The sequence below is a fragment of the Dermacentor silvarum genome, chromosome 3 (assembly GCF_013339745.2).
Source record: "Dermacentor silvarum isolate Dsil-2018 chromosome 3, BIME_Dsil_1.4, whole genome shotgun sequence".
NCBI classification, from domain to species: domain Eukaryota; kingdom Metazoa; phylum Arthropoda; class Arachnida; order Ixodida; family Ixodidae; genus Dermacentor; species Dermacentor silvarum.
In genome coordinates this window covers 200,257,144-200,277,353 of record NC_051156.1, presented here as the reverse complement: position 1 = coordinate 200,277,353, position 20,210 = coordinate 200,257,144, and the positions used below count along the sequence as shown (strand labels likewise).

Genomic DNA, 20,210 nt, shown 5'->3' with positions numbered 1-20,210 from the left:
AACAAAGCTAAAAATAATGAGCTTAAATTAAATTTTGTAACAATGTGCTTTTATTATACAATTAAAATAAATTATGAGAACCACAAAATACACAATTTTTTCTTGTTGTGATTAGCTTTGTTGTGGCTTGTTACTGTCCATTGGTGTTAAATAGAGCCAAAGCCAATCCAATCCTACAATCGTCAAATGCAAACCAATTTAAGAGCGTTGATGCAAACAGCGGCGGTGCGTCGGCCGAAGTTCTCGCAGTAACCTCCCAATTTCTGATTCGCGATCCCCTGCTGATGTCTTCCTCCTCACAACCTTCAGTTAGCTCATTGAAACATGCGGAAAAGAAAGGTAAGAACTCTTTTAGAGTGGTCAACTAAAATCTAGTTCATGTTCTTCTTGCGGCCGGTAAAGGAGCCGTCGCCGGTACTCGATAGGCAACTTGAGTTGGACATTGTATGTATTTGATTTGCTGGGGTGATCGGTGGAATCAGTTTTGCTACGACAGCTGGTATTGCGGTTGTTCAGTAATGAGCGTCATTGATACATTGAAGGTTTTTCCTTAGAAACGAATTGCGAAAGCGCAACGACCTCGAGGGAGTAACATAAACTTGAAAACGAAATAGTGTCAGGTTTGCATACGGGTAACTCCCTTGCCGACTTTGTTTCTCAGGGCTGACGCATGTCAGCGCGAGCATCGCTTTCATCCTCATCTTTGTCCTCGTGGGCTTGCCTGTGTGGTGGAAAACGACAACAGTCTACCGGGTGAATCTGCCGTACGATGAAATTGAGGCACTGAACACCGAGACGGTACGTGTTGCCTTGTTATCCAAGCATCCCGAATACAATACGGATGCATGTGAGGAGAAAAAGAAAATAGAGGGGAGGGTTGATCTCATTGACGAAGGGTTTCCTCACTGACTTTCTGAAAGACGTTTCATCAATGAGGCAAGCTGCAAGCTGTTTTGAACGACGCATGGGGAACCTGCTTCTGACATAAAAACCTGAGAGTAGTCGCACGCACGCTTTGTCTCTGTTTGTGTACACTGCGACATTTCACATTTGATCATCACGCATTATAAAAAGTAGTCTGAAACCATTGCATGTATTAGTTTAATTTGTTTTTGTTTTTAATTTGCTACAGGTTTTGTTGTATCTGCAAGCAAGTGTTAATGGCTTACCTTTGTTGTTGGCATCCTTGCATACATGGGATTATAATATGGCACAGGAATGTTCTATACAAGCTGTAAACAATGAAGCTGCGCAATGTTGGCTGTGAGTTGTGAAAAGCTTTGAGATGCTGCAGAACCCACTGCAGCCATGAAATAAAGAGGAGGTGGTGACCTTTTCGTGGCAAATGCTTAATGCTGTGCATGATGTCGATCATTTTTCAATTCCCATGACCGCATACAGCATGAAATTTCGCTATATCGTCATGTTCGTACTTGATAGTTCTAGGTACTGTAGGTACTGTTTTAGGCCTTCATTTATTCCACAGTGTGTTCCATAGTAGGCCATTGTTTATTCCACGAAGTGTCCCATCACTGTTCATTAAATCAGCAACTCATTTCACAGCCAGTGTACATATCATCCCATATAGATCGCAGCAGTAAGGCAGCTGTTCCTCGTTGCTGTACTGACATGTTCCTGCATTATTTTATGCCAAAATCCTGTTCTGAGTAGATCCATCTTCCACAATCCATATTCCACGAGTTCGCCACAATAGCCGATGCAGCATCATTCAAGACTGCTGTAACCAATCATTTTTTATTGCGATAGCAATTATATGGACACTCAAAAGCAGATTTCTGCCGTTGGCGTCGCCGTCGCCGTGAGGTTCCGTATGACGTCAATGGAGATGAAATCGTCGCCGCGTGCCGCCGAACGCTGTATGTGCGAGTGAAAGAGCGCGAGGGACGCGCGCTTTCACGGGGAGTGAACGCACGGCGGAGAACAAACGCGCGTTCTGCGCTTTGCTCCCTTAAGGGCTGCAGAAGTAGGCGTCTCTTTCCTCCTCTACAATCACCATATATGTAGAGTAAACGTACCTTCTTCCGACGCGCGAAAGGCTGTGGGGGAGGGCGGGGGAGGGGCAGGGAAGGGCGGCGACGTTTAGCTGCGGCACGAAGTGCCTATTTATATCAGAGGCTCCGGTAACAGTCACCAATGCCACACGCATTTTGAGCGAACGCGGGCAAAACGCCGGCGGCGTCGACAACAGTTCTGCGTGTTGCCGGTGCTGCTGCATGTCCAAGTTTATACAGCTGATAAAGCTGCTATCATTACTCCGTATAGCTCTCTTCAAATTTGCTATCGCAATTGATGCTTCGCCTTTCAGGTGAAACTGCGACAACTTTTTAAATGGCTCATGTCATTGTTTTTTCTTTATCTTTTTATTTGCTGTTTCTGCCTGTTTATCTTATTCTTGTCTTTTTAGGCTTGGATGTTTTTGTTTGTGTGTAAGCTATGTACCCACTCCCTCTGTAACGCCCATTGGGCTCTGAGGGTATGATAATGAATAAGTAAATACTGTATTTGTTGACAAGCAATGCATGCTGTAGTTGTACCACATTATAAAAAAAAATGTTTGTCTTACAATAGAGTACACTCAATGTTTTGGCAGTCGGTAATAATTTCAACAGCAGTTCTACTTCTCTAACAAAGTGCAACTTTTGAAATCAATTCTTACAAGCTGATCACATTCTCTCTGTTATGCAGGCCGTACACCGTATAAAGGTGGAAGTGGTGCCGTGTGACGCTAGTGCTCCAGTTCACAAAGGATTTATTCAGCGTCTTGAAGAGGCCAGCAGACGAGACGCCACAAACATCGCTGAGGTTAGCTTTGTCTATGAGTGGACCATGCGAGATGCCCATCCGAATGAAACGACGCTTTTTAAGAAGCAGCTCTCCGGTAAGCCTTGTGGTTACCCCTTGCCTCCTCGCTGGTATTTATTTTTATTCAAAAATCGCACCATGCTCTATGAAAATAATTCATAGAGCATGGTGTGATGGTGGGGACAGCAGGCTCTAAAACTTGTTGCTCCTCAAATTCTGTATTTTGGCTTTGCAACTGATGTGATAGGAAGGCAGACAATAAGCGAAGCCATTCATACATTACTTTTTCATACTGATTTTGCTTCTCTCTGTTAGAACACACCTGTACGCTGCATATTTACCACATTTCCTTTTTTATTCAGTTGCGACATTAGCACCATGTAAACCAGGTGTTGCCATGTAAAAACGGAGTCAGGACCGTAGTCAAGTCACTACGGCTTTTAGTCCTGGCCTCTCCTGTCAAAGAAAAAATAAATTTAGTTTAATTTGAAGATTACCATTTCAAATGTGTACTCGTGTGATGAAAAAAAAAATAATGTAATACGAAGCCAAATGAAGAACATGGATTTTTTACGTGATTGATTGTTTGATTGATCGAGTTAAGTTAGTGCATGAGTTATAGGTTTCAGAGCTGCACAGTGGGCTGTGAGAAATTCGGTAATGGAATGCTCCAGAATAAATTTGACTAGCTGGGGTTTTTTAATGTGCACTTTAGTCAGAGCGCTTGTGTGTTCTTTTGCATTTTGCTCCTATCTCAATGTAGCTTGTTGCAACCAGGCATCAAACCTGCAACCTCAGCAGCAGAATGCCATTACCACTGGGCCATCACTCTGGGTGCACATGCAAGAAATACTGTCAAGTAGGCTAGTTTATATAGGCTAACTGCAGAAAAAAAAAAAAAGAAATTGATGAGCTCTACTACAGTGAACCATTGTTAACTAAACTGCTGTTAACTCAACCATCCTTATAGCTTAAACTTCTTCAAAAGTCCAAAAAAAGCACCTATGCTTTTTAAGCATGTCTTTTAATTTAAACATCAGACAATTCATATTGGTTCTGGGTCTCCTGTTAGGTTCAATTTATGGACAGCAAGTGTAATGTAGTGTGTATTGTGGTGCAAATGTTAACGCTAGTAATTTAAAGGAGTAGGGACACAATATTGTCGACTGTTCATTTTCTTGCATTAAGTGAAGGCCTTATACATCTGTAAACTCTAGAAAAAAAATAGTGACAGGCCCCAGAGCACTGCAAATAATTTACTGTAATAATACCTTGTCTACAGCCAGCTTTGGTTTTATTTCTAAGAAAGATACTGTATGGTGGCATCATGACACAGTATGTGGTCAAGTAGGAACAAGACATTGCGGAGTTTTGTCGCTCGGTTGCTTCGTACGCTGCTGCTCGTTATGATGTCAGAGCTAGCAGCCTAGCGGACAACCGAACGAGCCGGAGTGAGTGTCAAAACATTGCAATGTCTTGATCTCACGTGACCACAGACTGCGTTGTGATGTCACAACACAGTATCCTTCTGAAAAACGAAGCAAGAACTGGCTGTATAAAAGCTGTTGTGTTAAATTATTTAGGGCACTCCGATGCTTGTATTTTTTTCTAGGGTTCATAGTTCCCAGACCTTCATTTCATCCAAAAAAGAAAAACACTCAAATATTGTTAGTACTCCATTTACGATGAACATGGGAAAATGAAACGTATGAATCCAATATCACCAGAAAGGTTTATTTTATGAATGCATTTGGTTTCTGAATTACGGCTTGTAAGTTAGGACCGACTGTGTGGTCACATTTCTTAATTGTTTGTTTTGATGATGACTTGTCTGCGTATAAATTAAAGCAGGTACAGTGTTGTGTGTGTATTAAATGTGTCTCTTCCTGTCGTTTCTCAATATTCTTTGGCTCAGGGCTGTCAAAGTGTACAGTGGTACCTCGATATAGCAAACACAAATATAGTATATTATCTGATATAAAGAAGTAAATAAAAATATTTGCCAAAATCATGGTGTAACGAAAATACGTTTATAGTGCATATCAGATATAACAGAGGTATTTTTGTGTCGGATGGGACTTTTGTTATAATCATATTTGACTACACTTTTGGAAGCAAAGCTACATTTTGTGTTGCTAATTTTAATAACAAAGAAAAGCTACTATAGGTGGAAGCAAGAAATAATAATAATTCTTGACTTGCAGAAGTTGATGAAGTTCTCCACAAGACAGGCCTCTTCAGATCTCGAAACCAGCTGTATGTTGTTATAGCTCCAGAAGGGAGCACTGATCAGTCTGTGACTGTTGGACTGCACCAGATTGTATATGTGAAGGCCAATAATGGTGAGTTATTTATCGGGGATTGTGGGATGTTGACATTGTTCAATGTGGCTTTTTAAGTTCAGCTGTATTCTTTTAAGTAATGTCGGTGGGCAAAAGTATTTCTTGTTTTGTTAGTAAGGTTTGTAGAAGGGCTAGTTGGCCTATCATGTTTACGTTTTGTTCCATTTTTTGCCCGTGTTGTCTGTCTGCCTGTTTATTTATTTCTTTCTTTCTTTATACTGTTAGCCCTCAACAAAAGTGGAAATAGAGGTCATAAGAGCTGGCAGGAATAATTTCACTTGCACCATTTTATGGCGGCCGGCAAATGGTTGCTCTGGTCACATTATGCACATCACAGACTAGACCTACAAGTTTTATGCAAAATAATCATTGCAAGCACTGTGTAGCATAACAGAGTAATTAAATCGAAGCATCAAAGCACTGCTTTATCAGAGTAAGCAAATGTACATAGCCCATTTAAACATGTGCTAAGATTAAAAGAACTAACCGAAGGATCTAGAAGCATGTTCCTTTCTACAATTACACTAGGAAAACAGCTGTATATTTAAAAGCCTAATTTCATGTTAATGATGGCAAACTATGCTTTCTTGTATATTGTGACGTGCAGCAGAATCTTGTAACCTGTGTAGCGCAACTTTCACTAACTTGTTTTGTTAGTTGTTGGTCATTGCTGTTTCACTCAGTGTTGTGGCACAAGTAACATGCGATCGAAAACCAGCTGTGTGCTTTCTCTAAAGTGTGACCGCCATCGTCACTTCCAGATGTTGGTGTCCTGTGCAACAACATCGTCGGTGCTGTGAGGCAGTATGCCATCAGGGAGAGCACACTGAAGAGATTGCATACTTCGGACAAGGTCACAGAGCGAGCAAAGGCAAGCATATATTGAATCTTGAAGTCTTGAGACGCGCAGACATTGCAGCAGAGCAGCTTGCCATAATTTAGCATTGTGGCGCTTTGTGATTATGCTACAAGCATCAGAATTGTATCACATTGCTTTGTTCTTTCAAGTGCTTTTCTTGCTTGAAACAGCATACGTATTGCAATTATGCAAATTGGTTCAAGTTCATCATGATGGCAACGCAAAAGGGACAGCGTGAAATCACCGAGGCTCTCCTTATAAAAAAAAAAAACATGAATTTTTCATGTCGGCTGCTTCTATCAATCTGCTTGAGCTTGAAATCATTCTTGGAAAGATTTGGCCTAAGCTAAGTTAAACCTGCTTATAACGAACCTCCATATAACGAATTCCTGGATATAACGAAGTTTTTCTATTCCCCGCCGTTACTCCCTAGAAGCACATGTATTTGAGACCTCTACGTAACGAAGTGGCAGCGGGAGACCCTCTCGATATAACGAATTTTCCCCTCCGACCACCTAGAGATTTCGCCCCAAATTTTGTCATTTTTGCGCGAGCAGCAACCGGAAGCACACTCTCCGCCGCGATGGAATGCGAAGCGAGCGCACGTGTGCGTGCGTGTGAGAGGCGGCCCTGCATCCCTCGACCCGGCGATCTTGCCGTCGCGGGCGTGACCTTTCCCCCTCCCTTCATTCAAATCTGATCCTGCCGCTTGCTGCAGCTGGCCTAGCCCGCCAAACCGGCACTCTCTCCTTTTCCAGCTGATGTTGCCGACGACGCGCTGGTACACGCTGTGGCACATCAGACTCGATGAGCGCGGACACGCGTTGTCAAACGCTGGCGGCGTGTGGAAGCGCCGCTGGAGAAGCGAGCGAAGTGACCTTCGTGCTGTTGTCTATCTCTTCAACGCAAACTGAGCGCCGAGAACACACAGCACGCAGAAAGCTACGAGCCGCCGACGCACCTACACTGCTAGACTCTGCCCCAACGCAGATCGCTTTCAAGACCGGGCTTCACGACCGCGCGCCGCCCCGCTATCCCTCCCCCCTCGCCGGTGCCACGAGCGCAACAGAAGGCGCGCTTCCTCCCTGCTTTCCTTGCGCGCGCGATATTTAGACGGGGTCGTCGGCTCCCCTCACACGTTTTCACTCGCACATACAGCATACGGCGCGCGGCGACTGCGTTATCGCCCTTGGAGTTTAGGGTACGGCCACGCTAGCGGCAAAAACACGCATCAAAAACGCGCGTCAGAAAAGCGCGGCAACGCGTCATGCCGCGCGCGGCAAAAGCGGCAGGAATCGGGGGTCTTGCGGCATGCCGCGCGAAATGGGTTCTGCGGCAAATGCCGCATGATGAAGAACCAATCAAGAGCGACGAGGGTGACATCATGGAGCCATCACAACCGGAACGCCGCCGGTCCGCGCCAGGTTTTCAAGCGACGATCGTCGTCTCTCGCATGAAACAACGAGCGCTCGCGGTGTTGCTCGCCCGTTCGGAGAGCGCGGGAGATCTTATTGCACTGCCGCGCGGCGAGACGACGCGCGTGCCACGGTGGCCTCGCGGCAAGGCGCTGACGCTCAGCAACTTGCCGCTCGCTGCATGACGCGCGCGTTTTTTGCCGCTAGCGTGGCCGTACCCTTATATACGGAATGTCTATGAGCCAAAACCAATTTTAGGGCCACAACGCGTCATGGACACCATCTTTATATAGCAAATACGGATCTCAAGGGCCATACTTTTGCTGGCAGAAACCGAAAATACGTCACAGTTGTCGCCCCCGGCACTTTGGGCGGCTAATGCCATCGTCAAGCCGCCAAGCCAAGCGACATGAAAAGTCAAAATGGCCTCTCGGGCCGGCGCGGGGTGGCAGTTCGCAACGTATGATGCAGGGAACGGCCCCACAGTTGCGACGCAACAGCGGGGTTACCAATGCATTGAGTTCTAAGGGAGCTGTGCTGGGACCGGTCGAAAACGACGTAACAGCCGCGAAAACGCAGCGTAACGTAACAGCGAGGTTCTACTGTAACACTATACAACGCTACGACGCCATCGTGACGCTCGCTTTTCTTTTCCGATGCCTCGCGCTTGTGCGAAACGACACGCGTCCACGCATCCGGTACCTGGTGTGACATTCCAGGATGAGTGCTTCGACGAAAACGGAAAACGGGTGCACGTTACAATTGAGGGCGCGTTAGAATCGAGTAAATACGGTAAACGTTTATTTTTCGAATTTTCGTGCCGAACCTGCATATAACGAAATCCTCTTTATAACGAAGATTTTCGGGAATTTGTCAATTTCGTTATATCCAGGTTTAACTGTAGTAGTATGAGGGTGTGAACACAGACAGGTTTCTTGTATTTATTCCTTGGAGTTTGCAATATACGGTCAGTTGTTATTTCTGCGCTTCTCCTGTGTACTTCTTTTTTCTGTGTCGCCGTCCATTTTGCATTGCTGTAATAGTGAACATACGTATGGTGCCAAAAAAATTTTACTCCCACTGCATTTGCGGAGCTTATGGGAGCCTCTAATCACGACATTGACTGGGACAAGGCTTCCATAATCACCGAGTGGATTGCATGGCATTATCTCAAGCCCCTTGCTATCCAGACTACAAGATAAACACTGAATTGCAACAATTGCAATCTTCTGGCTGCATACGTAAAATGCTTAGGTTGGGTACTATATAATGCTGTCATTGTTTCAAGCAGTTAGTGTTTGTGGACAAGGCTTCTGTAGGGAAGCCGAAATGTCTTACAGCTATCAACACCTTTTTGGTTGTTGTCCTCATTATTTTTTTTTTCATTATCATGAATTTACTGCCCAACCGGACAAGATGTCGTGAAACCATCTGTTTCAACCCAAGCGTAGTAGTTGCATAGTAACTGTAGCCACTGTAAACGTGAGAGCACCCACTGCTAAGCACATGGTTTGAGGATGCTACTTTTGTTCTTGCTGTACTCTAACATTACCACTGTGAGCACTGCTGCCATGAGTCACTCGTAGTTGCAGAAGTAGGTCACAACAACATTGAGAATAGTGGACGAAGACAAGACAGTCTAATCGTGCTTCTAATCGTGGCATGTCCGCACTACGAAGTGCTATTGGAAGAGCCTATCTACAACAAAACTTTCACTGCATACTTTGGAGAGAACGAAAAAGTGTTATCTTGTGGACTTTGTGCAGGCTACACCGTGAGCACTTTGAGGCTTGCCCAGATAGAATTGATTTGGGAATGCATCCCGGGACAAGTGAAACAGTGCAGGAAAGGCATATTTTCGTATGAACGGAAAACAGCTACCATCGACCCTTACGACTTATCTTTTTCATGATACCTCCTTCACTTTGCACATTTCCACAGAACTGATTTGCTGTAAGTCTTATTTTTCGCAGCATAGATGCATATAGTTTGTTGCATCTGCTTCTGTGTGCAGCTTGACAAGGAACGCATGAGACCCTTGAGCGCAGCCACAGAGTTTGACGTGACATTCACACTTGTTGTTCCTGAGCCGCAAACCCTGGACGTCTCATGGCGAATAGAGGACGCAGTTGAGGGTGAGCAAACCCTTTTTTTTTTCTTTTATTTCTTTCCTTTTCTTTTTTTCCACATTTTCCAAGAGGTTGTTGGTTGTTCAGACAGTAGCTGAATTTTGTCATAAACTGCATAGTCTTTTTTGTTTATTTGTTTTAAGGCAGTCTGGTTGTTATGACTGAACATGTATATTCTATTGTGCAGTGTACTTGAAGCCATTTCTGGACAAGATCTCACTGGTTGCCAAGGTGCACGTCAAGAGTCAGGTATTGTAACTCTTTAGAGGTGTGCTTCTTGTAAAGTAGTAGTCTAATTGTTGAACTGGTGGTTTTATTCTGCTCTGCCAGAAACTGCTTTCCACTGCTAGTTTTACATAATGTAACAAAATCGCAGTATTAATGCCTGTACTTTGTGCTCATCGGTTCTTCCCACGGAAATAGTTTCTGTAGTGTTTGTCTACCAGGTGCTTTAACTAGATCTTAGTAGCAAATTGTTTATATTTATATGTTTCAGCCACAGTATGACAAGGCAGCAAGAAATGTTGGCTCAATTTGCAATGATTATCACTCAGGTAATGGGTGTCATAGGAACCGAAATAATTTTTAATATGAATAGCACTATGTCAGTTGCGCTCTCCAGTGTCAATAACTGCTACAATTCCAAAAGCAAGCTCATTCATGTGTGGGAAATTGTTTTGCACATACTGCTTTAAAGTCTTTCAGCCAAGGGTCATGTACTTGAGTGCCTGTATTATTTTTTATTATGTTGTGGCACGTTTTGCTGACTGCTACACGCTATGTGCCACCACGATGTGTGCTGTATTTTCACGCACATAACCTGCCCCTGTATATTATCTGTACCCTGAATTGCAACACTTGGAATAAAAAGATGGGAGGAGGGTGCATCTGTGTCTGGTAACCTGGCTCAAAGCAAAGCCCATAAACCATCACATCTTGTATGTCTGGTCATCAGACTGAAAAGTCCAGAGCAGTTTCACTGCGATGAGAAATGCATTGTGGTGAAGCCGCAGTCAAAGGTAAAATTGGCGGATGATGTGGACCATGCTTTGTACTAATGTAATCCATTTACGCTTGCTATGCAGTGTGCAAAGTAACGTGTGGAGTTAATCACTATTATTTTGGCATTTCAATAGCTGTAGTACTTACTTTTGATTAGGGTAAGCAGTTACAATAGCAGTTTAATACAAGTTTCAACTTTGTATGCTTTCATGTTGTGCACTTTATCTGTATGTCATGTGGGATTAGTGATTGCACAACAAAATTAACTTTCACATTATTAAGTTTAGGTAAAGAATATCAGCCTGATATGCTCTTAGCAGCTTGAACACCTATTTGCAGCCTACCAAATAAACTTCTATTAATCAAGGTGTCATACTATATGCACACTGGCAAAAATCCCAAGAAAGTGCCAACCCATTGCTGTTGATTTTAGAGAGAGCTATATACTTCAAGCCTTTGCAAAGTTAATTACTAAGCCATATGATACCCTTAAATGATTTCTGATGTACACACTTGTTTCCAGTTGAAGTGTAAATTCAAGGCACATTGTCATCATCTGAACGACTTAAACCAGAGCTAAATGGAGGCAGATAATTTAACATTAGACGCAATGCTAATCTTTCCCAATCATTGTTCACTCTTTGTAATGGCTGGTGAATGCTTTCTCTTCAAAAATGCAGGTGTTATTTCTCACTCCACTGAAACTGAGGCGGCGCTTCAACCAAACCAGCGGTGCATACATAGCAACTGCTGACCAACTTTCGCTGATCATAAACCCAATCGAAGGAAGCACTGGTGAGTGAATCTCTCTTGTGTTATTTTCTGAAACTGTCATCACAGAATAAAATGGAAAAAAAAAAGTTGCGCCCAAAGAGTGAAGCAATGACATTGATTGCGAAACAACTCTAAAAGACTGCTGTTTGTGGTTCTTCCTTGTTCTTCTTTTGTTTTTCTTTCTTTCTGTCTTTTTCGTTGATTTCACTTTAGGTCTTGAGAGGCACATGGGGTGACGCTCAACTTTCTTGTGGAATTTTAATGGGGCAAAGTCACTGGCTATAATTTACATCACTGAAATGTCGCCAAGACTTCAAAAAGGCAATGCTGCCAAGGTGCCTCAAAACTCACTAAATTTAGCAACTTTCTCACTGAGTTACCAGCACTGCTTGCACCCCTGCAATCACTGGATGATCCCAAAGTGAGGGTACATCTGATGCATGAACACATATCATGCAGTAAGTTTAGTGAAGATGCTATAATGGCTGTCGATGGCAAAAGAAAAAGCTAGAACTTGCACGTAGGCCCGTAGTTGGCAGAATGTTTCACAAACGCTTGGTTTCAAATAGTCTGTGCCATCTTGTTTGACAGGAATGAAGAGTTTGTCAATGAAAGGAAAAAAAATGTCATCCAACCAAGGGCAGTTTAGATAGAGTGCATGAATGCCCAAAATTTCAAGTTGGAATCAAATACTTTTGTTCTCGTCTCTCTTTCATCACTTACATTTTTCTTCATTTATTTATTTCCTGTTAGCATAAATTGTGATTTACGCATTTCACTGCTCTTGCTTTTTGCTCCTCTCTCGCCAGGATTTCAAGCGTCAATTCGTCCCGTTCTCAACTTCGTTGTCTACGTGGTGCCACAAACTCATTATCCACTCTACATATATGATGACCAAGGTATGCATGAGCACTGTGCACAATGAAGCCAATATTCCTGCCAGGAGTTGTTTCGAGGCTTGTAAGAAAGCTGGCGCAATGTATTTTATTTTGTGGTTGTCGTAGCTTGAAACATAATTTATTTTATTTACATTTACCCTCAAGGTCATATGGGATAAGACAAGGGAGTTGTTACAGAGCGGCAGGATAATAGCAAAAAGTACTGCGAGATGTGATAATACCATGAAGATCCTCCTGATCATACAATATCAGCTGTCATTTCACAAAAAAGTTTGTTACTGGTGATGGCTACTACACTTGGGAGAAGCACTGGGGAGTGAATACCTCTTGTGTTACTGTATGTATATAATGTATGAACTGCACAGGCTTGTTGATGAGGCCTAGTTTTACACTTGTCATGGTGACTTTGAAAGTTTCGTTTTACTTGACCCTCGTCAATCACACAGTGCTCTTCTTCCACCAGGCAACCAGCTAGAGACCAACGCATTTCTATCGCCCAAGTGGGGTGGCGTTCTGTTCTACAACGTCGCCAAGTTTCCAGGTCCTGGTGACACTTTGCCTCAGCCTGTAGAGATTGACATGCGCTCCGTATTTCAAGTGTTCCTGGCCCAGCTCAGTCTTCTGGTTGGCCTGCCTGACAAAAGCTATGATCGCACAGTGCGCTATTTGGAGAGCCCAGTGCCTTCATATTTGGTGAGCTGCTGTTGTATGCTATTTCTACTGATGGACATTTGCCTTTAATTAGCTCTTTCAGTGTCCACAATTAGTCCACAAGCGAACTCCAGACCTCGACTCGAAACACTATTTTAGTTACACAAGTGGGATAGACTGTTTCATGGGCAGTACTACATTGGGAAAAATGCAGGCAGCGCAGAAATATGCCTGATCTAGATTACGCTACCGGCAAGCCCTCAGAACCAGTTCTTTCATTGCTCTTTTTCAATCGCTCTTGGTGTATAATAACCAATATTGCAGAGCAGGTCTAATTAGTAATGTCCCAAGATGTGTGTAATTAATTTCAAATGTCATTATTTTGGCTAGTTATTGTGATATACGTGTGATATAGTATGTTACCTTGGCGTGTACAATTGTAGACACAGTGCCACAAAGTGATATCCTGTCAGAAGCCTCATGTTGTGTGCAATATGAAACATGCACATTGTACATTTCTAGAAGCAGAAGCATTTGAATTGTGATCTTGTGACTTGTGACAATACAGATGGAAGCAAAATAAGCACACTGTCTTTCAATTTGTATTGATCATCTGTTGATTTGGTCATTTGCAATCGGAGGTAGAAAATTCTTTTGGGTCATTCAAGACAGATGATAAGGGTAGGCACTTCCAGATCACAAATGATATCTGTGTTCCCCATTGCCAGGGCCCATGCACCAGGTACTCTGTGTCTTCACAACAGAATCCTGTTTGCATTATAATGCTTTGTCGGGCAAGAAATCCCGGTGTAATGGACAGCATAAGCTGACGAAATCTTTAATATTCAAACAACAGCAATCTTGATGGTGTTATTTTAAATCGAATATGCACTACTTCGGAGTGAACAAGCTCTCGGCATTAGTTACAGACACACTACTACACATTGTGATGTATATTGAGGCAGAATATTTAGTTCAGACCTCCCTGCGTCCTAGAAGTTAACTCAGATTAACTAATTTATGGCATATTCATTTGGTCGTTTCAGGGCGCTCTGGCAGTGCTATAAATGTGTATGAGAGAAACTAAGTGTTAGTCGTAGCATGAGCGGGCTCAGGCAATGAAGTTAGATTATCACTACCATACCTGGTTATGCTTGCAATATAGTTTAGAGCTGTTTTTTCACAACCTTCATAGCAGTGACAGAGTTCTCTCAAACGACCAGCCAAATATGCCATTAGTCTTGTTGAACTGTTGATAAAATCAGTTCCCATCCAATGCAAAAGCAATCTTGTTGGCTGCAAGTCTTAGCTGGCTTGTTCTAACATAGTTTTATTGTAGCTATTTCTTTAGACTGCCATGCTTGCTATTGCTTAAATTTATGTGCATGGTCTTTTCTTGCGACTGCAAACAGCCCTCAACTCCAATCTGATTGTTATTTCCACTGTGTGGAGTATAGTGCTGCCCCTCAACAAAACTGAAGTAGTCATTGCACTTCAGTGACGTTTCTTGATGATCTTGCAGTAAGCAGTTGCTTGAGAAACACGCCTCCTTCTGACACTTCAATGCCTTCAAGTAAATGCTCAAAGTGCTTGATTTAAAAATTGTAACTTGGTAATAGCCAAGTGGCAATACTGATGTGCAGTGACTCATTCAGTAGAGGGACGGCGCAACATTCCACACAGCGGAGTCAAGAAATAAATTGGAGTCAAATCGCATTTGGGAACTGCTGCTTAGTCTTGAATGGACATCAATGTAGCACTTCTCTGGTTGCACTTAGTGCGGCAGTTATGTGGAGGCACCTGTGCTCACGTGAGACAGTTGACTTACTAGATCTTAACTGTCAGATTTTGTCTTTTCCTTGCTGTATTGCTGAACCCTAGATTACAATGTTTGTTTTTTTCTTTCAGGATGTTGCATTCCTACTTAGGCGTAGAACTCAGGACTACTTGTCCACGTCTAGCTCTTCCCTGAGCTCTCTCTCAGAATTGCTTAGCAAGATCTCCAATATCGTAGTCAAGGATGAAATCGGGGAACTTGTAAGTGTTCTTTTACTGGATATCAGGGCAACCTTTTTTCTGTTAGCACTCAACGCGACACAGGCGACAATGACACGCCCACTCTGTTGTTGTCTTTGTTGCGCTGAAAGCTAACATGTACAACTCGCCCAACAATGTGTACTGGTCGTGAATTGTATTTTTCCTACAATAGCCGTTGGCCGTGTCATGCTGAATGTGTCGTTATTGTCGCACCACCGAAGCTAAGCAGCATTAAGGTCAATCAGTCATTGGAAGGGAAGCCCTGCGAACGCCAAGTGCTAGTGGCTCTTCTGCTGCTGTGATGTCTGCACTGACCGGTACATTTATGGCATCTCCGACAGGAGGCGCCCCTTCCTTCACACCAATACCAAATGAGCACCAGCTAGCATCTGCAGGGTGGTGTGCCGCATATATATCTTTAATGCCAATAGCGTATTAGCACAAAATCGATGTGTGGCCGTGTTCAGCTCATAAGTAAAACTAACACATTAGATTAACAACTGTGCTACGAGTATTATAACGGTACATATTTCTGCACATGCACCAGTCCCAGTGTGAGCATACATCATAGTTACGAATTCACCATAGTTACAGACTGGCCATCGCGCCGTACTGAAACGTTGCACCGAGGGGCAAAACGTGCATGTGCCAGGGCAGCCGTGTTTGCACAGGGATGCAGTGTGTATGCGGATCACTGTAGTGGATCAAGACGTTGGTCCTAAAGCTCCAAGACAAGCATTCTTAATGCACTTCGATACTTTTCCATTGCCTCTATTCCATTGCAATGCACCGAGATAACACTCACTATTCGCAGACCCTCGCCTCCCATCGTCAAAGAGTGTCAGCTTTCCCGTTAGGTGTAGTCGCCCGGTGACTAAGCTTATTGCATTTTTGAAACGCGAAATCTAATGAGCCCCTCTATATGTTCGCAGCGTTGTTACATTCCTAGGCTGGCAATCCTGGAAAAAAATCTCGTTATGATCGTGCAGATCTATCCTTAGCAGGCTTCCCCGCACCCTTAGGGTGCAAAATGGTGGAACTTGGCGCCTTCCTGGAGAGCAACTAGTATTAATGTTTTCATCATGTTGCACTGCTTAGGGGCATTAAAAGGTGACTGTACAGGGGTGACAGATGGATTGAATCAGCATCTTACAGGTGCCCGTTTTACATGTTTTCTCCTCTTGACCCTGATCCCTTAGCCATTGTTGCTGCTTGTGGCGTCATGTCACACTTATACCAATGTATCATAGCCCCTTTTGCGACCTAAGAAAAAGCCCTGGCACCCTCATTTTGCCGTTATGGTAATCTTTAAATTGTGTTTGCTGAATCAGTATGTTTGAAACATTGTGCGCAGAGGTAGCTAAAAAAAAGAAAAAAAGAGAACCTGTAACCCCCCCCCCCCCCCCCCCGGGTAAAATCCAGGCTGCTATATTGAATTTGTAGACTACTGTCTGAAGCATAGACCATCATTGACAGTGTTTTATGCTCCTTAACCACTGCACTTTTTCTGAAGGCTTCATTTTCCTTATAGATTTACTCATCTGTATCATACGCAAAGCAAAGCTTTGATCTTTTGAACAGAGGAGATTTGGAGAACGCTTTCCGAAATGCCGAGGCTGCATTTTTGGCCTCTGGTAAGCCTTTTTTTTATATTGTTTAATGTTTGTACACCTGATTTAACGTTGTTCTTAGGTCTCAGGTCTCACCAACTTTATTTATTTACAGAGAAAGCCTTCTTCGATCCCTCATTGCTGGCACTTCTATACTTTCCTGACGATCAAAAGTAAGTTGCTACTTCACACTTAATGCGTCTAATTAAGGCAAGAGATACCCACCAAAAATACCTGCCTTAAAAACTGTTTAATGTCATTGGTGTTTGAAGGATATCGAGAAGGGTGCTCTCTCTCTTCATGATTTTTTAGAAGGCGTTAGCTGTAGTGCTTCCAAACTCAGCAATTGTCTTTGTTCAAGCATAATGGATTTATGCCAGTGCTATGCTGCCACTGTTTCTTCTGTAGTATTTCTTTTGTCATCTGAGCTTTATTCGTTAATTCTTAGTTGTTTATAATTTTGTTTTTATTTTTTCGTCCTCCTCATATCATTTTAGCCAACCTATATGAATGCAAACCCTGCTTATAGCAAGGCTGACGCCTTCAGCTTTCATTAAATCTCACTCTCTCTCTGTTTTCTTATACCGCAGCAAAAGAGACATCGTAGAATAACTGTTGCCCATGATTTATTTTCCTTTCTTTTTTTTCTTGGGGGAGATTCAGAAAAACAATACTGTTAAAAAGTCTGCTAGACTGTGATATTAATATTTGTGAATCTACTAAGAAATTTTCATCAAAGAGGATTATATTAACAAACACGCACACTCGCCTATTATCACACACAAAAAGATTAAGGTACAGAAAAACAAATGTTGCTATTTATTTTTTACTTTTCTTTCTGAAAAGAAGTCTGCTTAACAACACATTGAAGATCTAAGATCTGCCTGTATTCCTCCATAAATCAGTTAAAACTGTTTGAAGAATAATTGCTTTTAAAATTTTATCTGCTATAAGTTTATTATTGTCCCTAAACAAGCATAAAAATCAGCTCGATTTAGCAGGAAATCCACTAAGCTGGGCATTGCTGTACGCAGGCTGCCTGGCACCTGCCTGTAGACCATAGCCCTTGTCTGTTGGCACCACTGGTACTCGGCATAAGGGGGCTTTATTGGGGTTTAGGTACTCTGCTGTGTTATTCTACCATCTGCTGCCTTTCGTATTTGTAGTTGGGGCAGCAGTAACAGTCTCTAAAAGGTAAAGACGCATTTGCTTTCGAACTACAATGCACATCAGTGTGAGCCACAACTAGACAAGACAAGGATTCTGTGTAGAAGTATGGATGCAGCAGCACGTGAATTATTAGCGGCTTTTCACATTTAGAAGCAAGGGGTGTCGTGCATCAGCGACACGTCAGTTGCCATCTTTCTTTTGGAGAGACGCTTTATCGAGAGCCTGACCCGGGTGCAGTGATGCGCATTTTAAGTTCTTTAGTTTGCTGCGCAGTGCGTACTTCCATATATTGGATGTCTTTGTAGGCGGGATAAACAGTCGAAAGTTAGCGCTCGCCTTGTCCACTGCCCCTTTCTGTTTCGATTTTGTGCCAAGTGGACATAAACCTTATCTGAACTTGTTCACTGTGAACCGACAAGCCCAGCAATGCGTACTGCTGAGTAGCAGTCAACCTCTATCAATCTTGCATGTATCGAAGGCAATCCGAAGTACGTGGTACCGTAGAGTTGCCTACAAGAATTACTAGAGGGAAATCTGGCTAAAAATGCAACATATTGCAGTGATTATGCATAAGCGCAGGAGTCTCATTGCCTTCTGCTTTTTTGGGAAATTTCTTTGAAACATGGGCCAATAAAGGCAGATAGAGCACTAATTTAAGCCACAACAGACATATGAGGGTCACAGGCACGAAGATCAGAGAAATCCATGTATACAGTCAAACCTCGATATAAAGAACACAGATGCAACAAGTGATCAGATATAACGAATTAGACAAGTACCTCGCTGCTATAACAGTAACAGTTATATGTTTCTAACGAATATCTGATATAACGAAGCTATTTTTGTGTCGGATACGACTTTGTTATATCGAGGTTAGACTGTACTAACCATCGTCCCCATGGCAGCTGAACAACTGCAGCACCCGAGTTCCCTCTAGGAATTTGATAGGCAACTCTGTGCATTGTACAACGTGGTACGTGCAGTGTAGTACATGAGGAAGAGGAGAAAACTGAAGGAACCACTTCAGCCGGTACTTAGTCAGATCGTCGTGTTTTGTGGCGTGCCAATTGAAAATGTTTTTGCACATGATAGAAAAAAGAAGTGCCTAGTCCCGGACTTTCTCAAGCCCCAGAGTAGTATGAATCTCGTGAACAACCTTCAACTGTATTGTTAATTCCATTGGAGCATGAAGTAATTTTGCTCAGCATCCACTGCACCGACTTGGATGAAAACGGTTTGTTGTATTTACAAGGATAAGTTAGTCTGCCAGCTGTTGAGCATTTTTTGGGGAGGAGGGGGTGAATGAAGAAAATTTTTTTAATGAGAGCATAACATTTACTACTTCCTGAGCAAAAAAGAAAAAAACATTGCAATTCCGTAAACTGCATCTAGTATTGGGACACAATGTGGACAAAATTGATACATTATACAAAACTCTACATTGTACCGATTAGTTGACTGGGACTTTTGGAACAACTCATTAAGAGAAGCAATTTTGCATAAGTCGTAACTAGTACAGACATTACATTTGCTTGCCTTTAGATGATCTGACAGATGCAGTTTACAGAGCTGCTGTACCTGTTTTTAGGTTTTAAACTTTGTGCTTTCTTTCATTTGCAGATTTTTTCTAACTTTAGTAAAAAAAAAATATATATAGGCCCTAGATTCTGTTTTCAACTGTTGGTAGAATTCAAATTTCTCTCTAAAGTGCTACAAATTGAATTGAAATCATTTTGTCGGTTACCCAATGAAAGCATTTCTGTATTTCACCTTTATTCAAATAGGGGAATCGAAGTTGGCCCAGAAATAAAGCTTCTTCTTTACACGACACTAACCTTTTCCCTAGCACTAGAGAGAGAGAGAGACATTTATTAAATTAAAAAAAATGCAAATCTATTAAAAGGCAACCCCCGTGGTTTTTCCGGTGAAGTGTCCCTAGCAGTAGAAGCTAGCAAAATCTCAGTTGGTGTCCTGTTGTCATTGTCATAACTGACCAACCAGAAACATCCATGTAAGAGTGGCAAGTGCTTATCATCATCTCATGCATGAAATAAACCCTTGGCTAGCTGAGCTGATAATCAACTGCATTGGTATGTCTTGCAATAAGCTAGTCATGTCCCATGGTGTGATTTCATGTTGCTGTGAATTCATGTTACATAGCTCAAACGTTGCAAAAGAAAGAAAAAAAAAAAGAATTGCATGGTCTTATTAAAGCTTCCATTTTTTTTTTTTTTTTTCAATTACAGATATGCCATCTACATTCCTCTGTTCCTGCCCATCAGTCTGCCAGTAGTGCTGTCATTACGTGGCCTTTGGTGTTACTATAGGAACAGAAAAACGCCGAAAACAGAGAAGCAAGACTAAGCAGTGTTGCTTCAGACCACATATTAAGTTATTTTGACACAACTGTAAAAAATGTAAAATATACGTACGACCAACGCTTTTGTATAGACTGTGGCTTTGTGTGAATGCTTGCCGATTTGGTGTACGTTTTAGTTT

General features: G+C 42.6%; 1 protein-coding gene across 1 annotated transcript; it reads left to right on the top strand.

Moving 5' to 3' along the window:
* The first annotated feature begins 183 nt into the window (after positions 1 to 183).
* On the top strand, positions 184 to 20,161 carry LOC119446470 (GPI transamidase component PIG-S). The gene is made up of 14 exons (XM_037710904.2): positions 184 to 339; positions 662 to 798; positions 2,707 to 2,899; positions 5,028 to 5,165; positions 5,927 to 6,036; positions 9,454 to 9,574; positions 9,756 to 9,817; positions 11,251 to 11,365; positions 12,154 to 12,243; positions 12,707 to 12,936; positions 14,803 to 14,931; positions 16,463 to 16,565; positions 16,657 to 16,714; positions 19,958 to 20,161. Exons 1-14 carry the CDS (start codon positions 285 to 287, stop codon positions 20,073 to 20,075), a joined length of 1,659 nt encoding a protein of 552 aa, XP_037566832.1. The 5' UTR covers positions 184 to 284; the 3' UTR covers positions 20,076 to 20,161.
* The last annotated feature ends 49 nt before the right edge of the window (positions 20,162 to 20,210 follow it).